At 39.6% G+C, this 13150-nt stretch overlaps 1 protein-coding gene across 1 annotated transcript; it reads left to right on the top strand.

Annotated features, from left to right (window-relative positions):
• The first annotated feature begins 10601 nt into the window (after positions 1-10601).
• On the top strand, positions 10602-12211 carry c3h11orf96 (chromosome 3 C11orf96 homolog). The gene has a single exon (XM_023269244.3). The coding sequence runs from the start codon at positions 10986-10988 to the stop codon at positions 11364-11366; it is 381 nt and encodes a 126-aa protein (XP_023125012.1). The 5' UTR covers positions 10602-10985; the 3' UTR covers positions 11367-12211.
• Positions 12212-13150: the final 939 nt, after the last annotated feature.

Below are 13150 nucleotides of genomic sequence, written 5' to 3' on the forward strand. Positions count from 1 at the left end.
CCAGATTTAAAATTACAAACAATAGGCAACTCCAAAAAATATTACTTTCTGTCTGTGATTCTTAGAACATAATTTATCACATGGCCATGCAGCATAAACAGACACAGTCTTCCTAGATGGGAATACTCTCAGTTTCCAAGTCCCAGTCTATAAATAACCTTGTTGCCCCTGTGGTGTCTTACTGACTCAGTCTTAAGAGAGGGAGGGTAGAGGAACCAGGCCAATCACAGAAAATAGCTGTTTATTGATATATTAGCATGACCTCCGCTGCTGCCTTATATATATGTTTATAAACAGAACTAAAGCTGTCTAGCTTATAAAACTACACCAGCAAGAGCGGTGCAATCATCCATTTACTGAAGTGATGTTGTTGTATAATTGTTTAATTATTCTAACCATAGTTACTGTATTTACTGGAAACAGAATGTTTGGGGCCTGTGGCATTTAGCCACAAGCTAATGCTAATGAAGATGGCAAATTAACACCATTACCAGGCACATTATAGTGCTGTTGACAAATTGTTCTCTTTGCATAGTGGTACCTGTATTTGCTGACATGTTTCATTGATGTGGAAAACTAATTCTTAGAGAAATACTTAAATTCATTTTTATTATGTTTTTAGTATTTACAAACGCAGTTAATTCACATCTGTATCAACTGCTGTGTAGTGAACTGTTTTGATTTGCTCTGCCAGTCACAGACACATAGAGAGTCTTCTTCCTGAAAAGGCATAGACAGCAGTGGCTCAGCTGCATTTAAAGCTGCAGACACTAAAAGAGCCTGTTTTGATCAGGACTAAAACCTTCAGTGAAAAGAAGCATCCATATTTTGAACTGAAAAATTTAAAGATACATTCTGGGGACATGAGATTGTCATTCATTAACTAAAAAGGGGCACAATGTGGGACCTTTAAAGGCTGCATTACATTCAGTTTTATGAAATTCACATATTCACGTTATAAATCAGCTAAGTGATCAATGTTGCCGTTCCAAATTTTTTCAGTCTGCACCTGTCATCTTATGAATGGAGCATGTAATTTTATATACCACACAAACAGAGAGATATCACTTCAGTTTAAATATATGTTATTTTTTTGCTCTGGGTCAGAGTGAATCAAAAGTAAAAATTAAATAAACCACACAATAAAACACTGCTGTGTACACAAAGAGTGTAGTTTTGTGAGAAGCCAGTGTTAAGAAATAAATTTTTTCCTGCGTACTTTTCAAAGAAATAGCATCCCATTCATAACATTACATTAATTTGAATTGATACCAGTCTCAAATCTGCGTGTTAATTAAGCAGTTGGTGTCAGGATGGTTAACTTGGCTTAGCATAAAGACTAGAGACGGGTTGAAATAGCTAACCTAACTCTATTCAAAGTTTGTTTTTTTAAATGTGCCTATCTGCATACAGTAAATAAAACTGCTTTATATACGCAGTATTTGCTCAGCATAATCTGAAGACTGCTGTATTTCTTGACATTTTTTTGTCCGTTCTGTACTCTAGCACTTGGACAGATACAGTTAGATGCACTTGCACAAACTGGCTTTGGTCTCTGGCATGATGATGCCAAATCTAATGACTTTAACTGTGACAACTACACTTTGCACTATGCACACTAGGTTTTATTTAAAGAAATAGTTTCAGTACACAATGTCACCATAATGTTGTTGTGTTGTGAATATGCTAACTCATTGTTCTTTGTGTGGAAGTGAAGATGTGCAGGACCTGAACTGTGTGACTTAACAACTTTGGTTCCCCTCCTTTCTGCAGTCCTCTGACATTTAGGTTGCTATGGTAACAGGGGCGTCCCATCGCAGTGGGTCCAGGGTGATTTGCCTGTCCGGGAATGTGGCCTGCGGTGTGCACGTCACCTTCTGACCCCTTGGACCTGAATAATGAGTTTTCCTCACATGTCTTTCTCTCTTTCTTGTTTTTTTCTCGTACTTTTTCCTTCCCTACAAGCTCGGTAGAAGTAGTTACATGGATGAGCATACATAACATGCCAGTATACACGTGCATCAATTTGTTTACATGTGTTTTGTATTCCATTTTGCCTAAAATACTATACATTTGAAAATATGTTACTGAGACGATAAGTCTTTCAGTATATCTTTTTTTTATATTTATATAAAAGATTTCCAAATATGAAAAAATAGATATATCAGATAAACAGATTCACGTCCTTCCTGATCATGTCTACGTGCCTGAAAGTACCCAAGATCTCCAAACACATTTGCATGCAAGAGAACCAGGAACTTTCAGACACACTGAAGGGCACTACAAAATATATTACATAATATATTAAACAGATGAATCTCTGTAACATTTCTACTACCAACATAGGCAGCAAGTTAATGCAAGATATTATGTTTGATATCGACTACACAGATTTCCATTATTTCATCACTGGTCTACACATTCTGGCATCCACACAAAGCCTATTAACTGCAAAATCCAAAATTACACAAATCTCCAAATCCAGTGTAAGATCGTTTTTTGTTTTTTTTGTCAGTGTGTTGACAATATATTTTCAAAAATAACTATCCTAAGGTTGAACGACTGTGTGTAACACTCAGGTAGATACAGTGTGTGTTTATGTATTTGTGGGCTCTAGTTAATTGTGTGTGTGGCCAGTTGTTGTATTACTAAAGGCCTCTCCACAGTGGCAGCTGGTGCAGGTACTGTTGTAGAGAGGATCAAGCTGAACTCTGGAGTTCTTGGTTCCTCAAAATGGACTGTAACATTATTTTTGAATAGGCTGTAATATTAAGAACTGTTGTGTGTCTCCATGACCACATGGCCGCATTTAGAGTGTAACTGATTGAATGCTCCAGGTTTACCAAATTGTAATCAAGTGTGGCAAAAAGACAGAACATACTGCAGAGGGATACTAAGAGTAGTAGTGGGTTAGTGAGGAATGTTTATCCATGCTAGAGTTTGTTGTTAAAGCATCAATGCTTGCTTGTAACCTGTTCGATCACCACTGTAGCTTGTCCTGCACAGCTAACCTGCACTAGAGGAGATTCTGTTCAGGGTTTGGGCTCTAAAACTAAGCACCACCCATTTACCAACATGCCATCAATCTATTTTATGCAAAAAAGAGTCAAAAGATGCATCAAATGCCCCCTTTTATGTGAGTGTGCACGATTATCAAAGAATGGTTAATGGTAATGATGGATATGAGACCCATTATTTCTGACTGAGATTTTAGGTTTTGTCAAACCAACTAACAAACAGAATGTGCTTATGTTCAGTTTGCTTCATAGTACAGCCATGTGGACCGTTTAACTAAACCTTTACAGTTGTGTACCAACTGCGGTTAAAAAAAAAAATACCACTAAATTTGAATTTAGACAGATGTCTGTGAAAATGTCCTCCTGTTTGCATTTTGAACCATTTCTCCTGCTTTCTGCCTCTTTCAATTCTCCTCCCCTCCTATTTCAACACAGGCTCCTTGTTAGCAGTGTACACAGATAAACACATCTTTTGTCAGTCTGTCTCCTGTGGCCTCTGAGGCATAACTCATGGCAAGGAATGTAGGGTGGTTTGACCTTAGATATATCACAGGTAATTTTGAATTGTTTATACAGTACAAGACATTCAAAGAGTGCAAACTGAGCTAAACAAGCCTAAGAGACGCCGTGCTAGCTGCTATGTGAGGCTGTACTTACAGTGGAGAAACGGCCTCGATACCATCAACATGCTAACATGCTCAGTAGTTGTTTAACATTGAACAGAAAGTACAACTGAATCTGAAGGAAATGCCATTAGTATTGCAGAATAAATTCAATAAATAAGTAAATGGTTCAGTTAAATCAGGGGATCGCCAAAGTCAGCTGGATTTGTCCTCTGGGGAACATTAATGACTGTTAAAAGTTTCATGGGAATCCATCGAGTAGCTGTTGAGACATTTCAATCAGAGAAAAATAGTCCAGTGACAGATCATTGCACAAATAATTGTTTTCTGCTCTGGTCTCCCTTTTTTTTAAAGTGTGTGTAGCCTCTGAAATTGAATGTTGCTTCATATATTCAACTGAATATATATGAATACAGAAATAAATATAACTTATGAAATCTGTTTTATGGGCTGCACAGTGGCGTAGTGGTTAGCACTTTCGCCTTGCAGCAAGAAGGTCCCTGGTTCGCGTCCCGGCTTTCCCGGGATCTTTCTGCATGGAGTTTGCATGTTCTCCCTGTGCATGCGTGGGTTTTCTCCAGGTACTCCGGCTTCCTCCCACAGTCCAAAAATATGCTGAGGTTAATTGATTATTCTAAATTGCCCGTAGGTGTGAATGTGTGAGTGCTTGTTTGTCTTTGTATGTGGCCCTGCGACAGACTGGCGACCTGTCTAGGGTGTCCCCTGCCTTCGCCCGAGTCAGCTGGGATAGGCTCCAGCACCCCCCGCGACCCTAGTGAGGATTAAGCAGTGTATAGATAATGGATGGATGGAAATCTGTTTTATCCTCCTCTTAGCATATATCTCTACTGATGTGACATCTATGCATCTTATTCCGTCAATGCCTAAACCTAAACGGTACATTTAGCCTTGTAACTCTACCCTCCACATACCCATCACATACATACATAGACAACAATGAAATGCAATCCACTGAAAGTTGAGCCACGTTTTATAACCAGGACTGTGATATTTATATTCACATTCCATCACAGATAACATCTGATTTAGATTTTTTTTTTTTTGTTAATAAGCATCTTTTTTAAAAAAAAGACATTACTGTAGATAAAGTTTTCATCAGTATACAACATACTTGGCAAATCAACTGTCTTGTTGATAAGAGTCTACTGCCGTCTGTTTCAGGTGTGTGTTTGAGAGTGGTGTGTGTCCAGGCTGGTGCAGGTAATCAAGAGGAGGATTGTAGAGGATTATTTCTCAGCTGCCTCTGTCCTTGCTCCCTGCTGGAAGTATTCTCCCCGAAATGCCATCAGCTGTTGGACTCATTATACAGGACAGAACAGAGAGCGACAGAACCCATGATGACCTGTGTAACAGTGTTTGTTTAATGTCTAAAAAGAGGATGCATCATGACGAAGCTGTGGTATGATATATCATGGCTTTTATTATCACTAAGATCTGGCTGTAAATGCAGAGCCCACTAATTATCCCAGTTGTATTGACTAGACCACCGTGCACCCTCCCATGTGGATATAGAGAAGATGACAGGCTGCAACATGTGCAATGTCCAACCAACAAGACTGGTATATTGTAAAGAAGTATTTTCAACCTTTTACATTACTCATTTTGTTAGATTTTTTTTCCCTTTAAAAATCTGACTTACATGACTCCTGTGTCAAAAAAAGACAAGATTATGCAGAAAATTATAACCGAATTTTCTGACTTTTCTATGAAAACAAACTTAAACCAACAGAATAATTTAAAGTATTCTGAAATAATAGGAAAAAATGTAAATGTTTCCATTTTTAAAGCAATGATAGCAATAGGAGATCAGGTAAATTTCCAATCTGGACTGTATTTTTAAAGAAAGTTGCTTTGCTCTAATCCCTGCTTAAACTGATTTACAGATGAGTGCAGGGCAGAGATTTTTTTTTCTGAATCTTGTTTTTGCCAGGCTGTGTCCTTGTGCGCAGCACATGCAGCCTTGTCGCTGTCTTTCAGGGAAACAAGTCATCCCCAAGGACACACACACGCAGCTCTTGACCTACTAGCTAAACGCTCAGCACATAGCCATTCCCTGCAAGCATGCTGTAAAAAAATGTATGCTAAATACATGAGTGATGACACAAAATGAAAATCAGGCATGCCACATACACTACCAGTCAAAAGTTTGGACACACCTTCTCAATCAATGCTTTTTAATTTAATTATTTTCTACATTGTAGATTAATACTGAAAACATCAAAACTGTTAAAGGATACATATGGAATTGTGTTGTAAACAAAAAAAAGCGTTAATCTTCAGTATTAATCTGCGATGTAGAAAATAATACAAATAAATTAAAAGCATTGAATGAGACGGTGTGTCCAAACTTGTAAATGGTAGTGTATGTGTATGCAGCATAGACACCCCCACATCACACATACTCATCCCCTGTAGCACACTCATAAGTAAGTGTTAGCTGTCATGTGATGTGTTGACTGGCACCTGCTGGCTTGATCATGGTTGACCTTAGATCTACTCAAAATAGATTTGAGAGGGTTGCAAGTTCACATCCACGACTTATAATCCTGCTGTGTGTGTTTGTGTTTGCTAGGATGTGTGTGTGTGTGTGTGTGTGTGTGTGTGAAGAAACAGGATGACCTGGTGTCCGTCTAACTCTCCTGGGGTATCATCACAGGAATGCATGACGAAACAGGAGAGCTGTTTTAAGCTGCAACGTCACTCCTGAAAATCTGCGACCCGAGTGAAGGAAATCCCATGAGGTCAACCTTCGAAATGCAAAATAGTTGTCACCCCAGTGCGACTGAAGGCACGATGCATGGAGTGGATTCCACTATTGGTGACAGTACAAGTTAATATTAGTAAGTATGGATGATACTCAGGTTTGCCCATGAGTTTCTGCTGTTTGTGTACATGTTGCCTTGCCAGCTGTGATGCGATTTGTAGTTATGTGTCACTGAGTTACCTATCATCCTGTTTTCTTTAATGTGCACATAGAATACTTCATTTTATTGTGATTTGCGTATGTTTCATGATTATTATTCTAATCCTGTACCATTTTTAATATCTACAACTCTTTCATCAGCAGCGGAAAGTTGTTTACATAAAACCCATCATAGTTTACAGCATCCCCAAGGACACAGCACAAGAAATAACCAGAATGAACAAAATAGTAATCATAATAGACACATGAAATGTACCATAATATATCTTTTAGTAGAAAATATGTATTATTGCATGTTTTGATGGTAGCATTGTGTGTTTTTGTTAATTTGTCTGTCTCGTTTGAGGCAGTGGTAGCGCTCTGGCAGTGAACTCTCCTATCACCATGCATCAGTCCTTGATTTTGTCCAATGACTTACTGTACACGACAGCAGTAGTTGTGACCATAGCAACCATCTCTGTAGAGAGACAGCATAGTGAATAAACATAAATTAGCCTTCAAATAATAATAAAAGATAATTGAGGTGCGTTGTTTTAGCTCTTTTTTTTTCTCTTTGCTTTCTGTCTCACTGCTTTCCAGACAATTTTAGTGAAACTGACACTAGACTATTTCCATAGATGATAACATTAAAAATCCCTGATCCTGCCTTTTCCTTTTCTTTTCTCATGTGAGTGTTCTAATGGTCAGAAATAGGTTCAGGGGGGTGTTTTGGTATTTGATGCCAGAAGTGAGAAAATATAACTCCAAACAAATCTGAAAACATCTGATCAATGTATATGTGGAGGAAAAAACTCAGCTGCAGCGAGAATGTAACAGAAGCAGCCAATCTACACTAACCCCAGTGTGCCTCCGTCAGCAGTGACACTGATAAATTTAGTCATTACACTCACAGTTAAAATGACGTGACATGTTGACTGGGATGATGCTGGTATCGCTGATGCGTCTGTGGTGTTTTTGTTTCTGTTAACTTGCCTACTGTGACTTTGACTACTTATACGTATATAAGCTTCCTGTGTGACCCTCTGGGATTTTCAGATGATGGAATAATCACCCAACTTTAAAATCAGGCACAAATGCATGCATTGAGGTACATCTATCTTTTTGCTCTGAGCACAATACTCCAAAACAACTGACAATATTTTATCATTATATTTACTGTGGGTTTTATATAATTTATCAGGACTAACTAAACCCAAAAAATATAATGTGTGTGCATGCATTCTTGTGTGTGTGTGTGTTTCAACTTCTGAATAAGATAATAATATGCTGCATTTGTGCACATCTTACTGCACATTTGCCTGTTTTTATTAAATAGTTTGATTAGGTGCTTAATCAAACTAGTAAAATTATTTAATAAAGATCTAATCAAACCAGGTAGTGCCACAAATCAATCAGCCACAGTGAAAGTGATTTATAATTAAAACAACAAATGTTACCAGAATGCCTCTCCCTCGCAGACTCTGCTTGTGTATGTGTGTTTGGTGTGTGGTGTTTTTCTTTTATTCATTAGGGCTTTGCTGTCAGAAATCATCATAACATTAAAGACGTAAAGATCACGTATTAATGTAATCATTAGATGCAGAATATACTACATTGAGACAGACTGCCACATCATTGCAGCCTGAAGGGTTTGTCGTTGTAATGTGGGGTAAATGTGATGGATTCCAAGTATCTCATGGGTGCTGTCAATGCTGTCTGGTACTGTCTGGGATGCCAGTAAACTCTGAAAGCTTGTACATTTAAAAAAAAAAAAAAAAAAGGTAAATGCTTTACTTCAGCCTGGTGTGTTTACCATTAATGTGGCTATTGTAACTCCAACTTTCATGCTAACTTTGCTCTTTTCACCATTTTTGCAGAGATTCAGGGGAATAAATTGTGGCACAAAACAGCTCGTGAACAGTGTTTTAAAGGGCCAGTTAGCCTGAGCACGCTGCAGCTTTCCAAACAAAGTCAGTTTTTACATGAATCATTTTAAATGTTTGTTTCTAATTCCAACCAAAGCTAAACACAGAAATCACTTGGAAGAAATGACCAAGACTGACCAAACAGAAAGCTTAGCCTTCTAAGTAAAAGCTAATACAGCAAAGTGGTTGTTGCAAATGGCTATTTTCTGTGTTTACCTTCCGTCTGACTGAAACAAACTTTTAAAATGTCTAAATAAACACCGTTCACAAACTGTTTGTGTGACTCCTCATTTCCTGAAATCTCTACAGAGGAGGTGACAAGCGTGAAGTTGCCATGATCCATAGAGCCACAATCACCACATTAACAGGCAATTCATAAAGTTGAAATTAACCAGAGTTCTCTTTAAATGTTATGCTGGAAGTATGTGTTATTACTTTGCCAAGGAATGGCAGAGTTATGTGATGATCGACATACGTTTGTCCGTCTGTTTGTCTGTTCGGATTTGGATGAAATTTTCAGGGAAGGTCAGAAATGACACAAGGACCAGGTGACTAGATTCTGATAGTGACGCGGCTTACAGTCTGGATCCACGGATTTGTTAAAGATTTCTGTATCATTGCAAGATAGCGGCACGGCATCCCTGTAACTATGACAACAAGTGAACGCTACGTCAGCTGCCTGCTGACGATCACATGATTGCGATCCTATTTCAAATCAACAACTGTGGACTTATCAGGACGTATCCATTGGAAATGATACAAGCAACAACTGATTAAACTGTGGGGGTGTTTCCAAGTCCCATCAATTCCTGCCGTCTGCTACATATTTAGGCCCTGCGATTTGGTATCCTTACATAACATACATATTCATAACACATGTCTGTGCTCAGTGCAAGGTCATTTTGTTTGTGGGTAGCTCTATATTAAATGGCTACATTCTATGTCGCCGTGATTACTACAACCAATTTTTTTCAAGATTTCAGCCATCTAAAATGATACGACTGAGCAGCCTTGGCGGAGTACTGCACTTTCTGAGTGCTTTTCTTGTTTTTATTTTGTGCCATTCAGAAATCCAGACCTTCTACTACATTTGACATGGTGGCATATGATGCCAAAGGAAGACAGAGTTTTACTTAAATAGTCTTTGCTTACATGAATTATGCTAATTAAATAGCTGCACTTGATGATCTTAACGGATGTCTGTCAGCAAACATGATCTGCTCTACATCTGGACCGTCTGTTGCAAATTCTCCTGTGTGTATCTAGGTTTCCTCTGGGTGATCCAGTTTCTTCCCAGTAAAGTCATGCAATCCTGGTGGATTTGTCTGCTGGTTGTTATACATTTAGCCTGTTACTGATATGTGTGTGCAAGTATTGCCATGAGGTAAGAGATTAGATTGTTGTACCAACACAGGGACTGTTATAACTTTCATTATTTGTCTCTCCTGCAGTCGTGTTTACATATATACTATGAACACTGGAAGCATCATTGCCAGCCAGACACACTTGTCAGGGTGGGTTTAGGCAAAAAGGCGCCAGGACTCTCTGTATGCACATGTTTAATTTGAGTGAACAGTGAGTCATCTATGTGCAAAGTGTTTCTACTTGGCCAAAGTTAAGCAAGTTGAGGAACCAGCTGGTGAAATATTAGAAGCTGGCTTTATTGGCCAGGTATGTGTACGCCTACAAGGAATCTGGTTTCTTGTGGCTCTCAGAGTATTTACACCTAGTGCCATTTCAGGAGATACAAGGAGCTAAAAACAAGAACAAAAATCACATCAGCTAAATAAACGTGCTTAAAACTTGTCATCACAGCCATTTGTCTGGTTCTTTTCTCTCCTTAATGTCTCTAAATCTGTCTCAACTGTTTTTCTTTCCCTTTTTCTCAGCATGTGTCTCCCCTACTACAAATCCATCAAAGCCAACTCACCAGCGTACACCCAGATAGTCTCGTCTCATGTTTATTTTGAGGAGCTGACTGCTATAGACGCCGGAACCATGACTGAGAGGGAAGGAGGGGAGTGGGAGGAACCTGGCAAATACCCGGAGTAGGGAGAGAGAGAGAGAGAGACTGAGTGGGTAGTGAGCTGCTATAAAAGAGAATCCTGGAGCTGTTTGTGGCATTAGCTTCAGCGGACTGAGATTCACACACACAAAACGAGAAACAGCAGGAACCAGCAGCTGAAATCGAGGGCTGAAGAGCAAAAGCTGACCAGAGCAGAGTTTGAAAACACTTATCTCTTCAAGACTGGTAGTTGTCAGTGAGCCTGGACTTGGAGGTTTGTGGAGTGTTTGTTTGGCCTGACCTTTGGATGGACTCTTGCTTTGTTTCTTCTGAGACAGAGATTTCTCATCAAAAAGGACAAATCACCAGACAGAGCAAGACAGGACAAGTCTGAGACTGTCTCTGAGCAGTAAAATACTACTTTTTCAGCTCTTTTCACGCCTGCTGTTAAATTAGATTTTAAATTTCATTTCACTGGGCTCCTGTTCCACCATGGCTGCAGTGCGTCAGATGGTTATGGAGGCCTCTGGCTTCCACGTCCTGCCGGCTCACCTTATGGCCTCAGCTATGGAGGAGTTTCCCCAGCAGCTGCCTGTCCCCAAGTGCCCTGCAAGAGGCAAGAGCCGCTCCCGCCGACCTCGTGAGGCTCGCTTCAAAACACAGCCTGTCACCTTCGCTGAGATAGCAGAGGTAGAAGAAGAAGGCTCGTCACCCCTGGAGGAGGAGAGGGCACGTCGCTCCTTCTTGCAGTCCCTGGAGAACCTGCGGCGGAGCACTCAGACCCTCCACTGCCCACCGGCTGCCCATCACAGCTGCACCCCGACACCCACACAAGCCAGCCTGGACTCCAGTGACTCCGACTCCACCCAGTGAGGACTGGGACAAGCCATACTCCTGGAACCCTTGTTCCTTGTTTTTCCTTGACGCCGCTTCAAAAGGAGGCCAACTGAACTGTACCAAACTGGCCTGTCTGCCAGCCTGCCTGTGTGTGTGAGCTGCTGCTCTCATACTGAAGTCTGCTTTTAATATATACTAACATGTCAACATACAGTATAGCTCTTGAAGATGCACTTCAGACATATCTGTAAAGGTCTCTACCACAGGCTGGTTATACTGCTGTACAGATATAATGAGTGTAAAGGTAGCAGATGACACAGTATTGAACACACCTCTCTTCAAATGTATTCCTTTTCTACTGTAGATGTCTGAGAAAAAACTTGAAAGATGAAAAATAGACGATATTTTTCCATTTTTAAGTTGTATAGGTCTTTTTGTTTCTATCCAAATTTTTCTACTTTTGCAGTCGTCATAGCAAGGACTGCCTAATAATGTTAGTATTGTGACTTACGACACTGTAAATGCTTTGACTAAGAAAAGTACTGAGCATCCAAAGTGACTTGAACGTCATTGAAGCAGTACCATTACAAAGCTTTGTCAAGAGTTTGAGCTCTTTTTTCCCAGCTTCAGTCAATCAATGAAATCTCTGCTCTTGCTTCAGCTCTTGAGCAAAACTTTGCCTTTTAAAGTCTTTATTTATTCTCTCATTTTGTTCATAACCAAGTGGAGGTGTAGTTGTGATATTTTATGGCTCTTTCTGACTTTTAAAGTCACCTCGACTTTCAAAAAAAAATGATAACCTTTATACTTTGTATTTGTTTTGCTTTATATGTATATGATACAATGTTTGTCATATGTACTTTAATAAATATTTTCATGTATTTGGAGTCATTTTCTGATTTCCTTTCTGTCTAGGAAGTGCAGTCGTAAAACCAAAATACTATACTTTACAGGATAATGAGTGTGCATTATTTATTGATGAAAGGGGACATTTTTGTCATTAACTTTGCTAATGCTTTGCTTCAACCTTTCTGCAACAACTGTAAAAAAGAAGAAAAAGGAACTAATAGAGGCAAACAATGACAAGAGGTGCAAGGATCAGTAAGCCTCAGTGTCAAGATGATGAGTTTGAAGAAGTGGTATTGAATCATAAAGGTGATGTGTGACAGAAACATTATGGGTGACAACCTAAAATCCATCAGAAAGACTTGTGATGACTACAAGAGGAGCTGGAAGTGTGAAACAGCCTGAAGCAACTGCCCATCTACAGTGTTATTGTTAAAATAAGCTCATGTCTGACCCATATGTAAACACTCAGGACTTGACTTGTGTCTGCTGCATGCCTGCTTGGCTGGTGATGCACTTTCTGTAATGTCAGGTTTTCATCAGCGAACTCAGCCACAACAACATGAGAAAAGCGCTCTCAGGAGCCTCACTGAGAGCCACTGCAGCATCCCTCCTGTTGCTAATAACCCTCCTGTCCTAATCCAATTGGTGACAAGTAAAGTGTGTTGCTTAACTTTCATGTGAGCGAACGTGCAGCGTGCTGTGTCGGAGACAATGCTGCAGGCATTTTAGTTGAGAACCTGACTGTGTTGCATGTGGCCTGACTAAAAATAGGCTCTGATTAAGTAAATCTGCTAGATGAGAGAGACATTCTCACCAGAGGTTTTTGGCTTAGGTTTTGGATTGTGATGCGTGTGTGGTGAGAAGATGTAATCTCAGAGTGACATAGATTAAAAATCAGCACCAGTGAGACAGAGATGGGTCACTGTTACTGTTAAAGAACATGCTGTAGGTAGTTTTAACATTTTTCTTAT

Source organism: Amphiprion ocellaris, chromosome 3 (assembly GCF_022539595.1).
Source record: "Amphiprion ocellaris isolate individual 3 ecotype Okinawa chromosome 3, ASM2253959v1, whole genome shotgun sequence".
In the NCBI taxonomy this organism is placed as follows: domain Eukaryota; kingdom Metazoa; phylum Chordata; class Actinopteri; family Pomacentridae; genus Amphiprion; species Amphiprion ocellaris.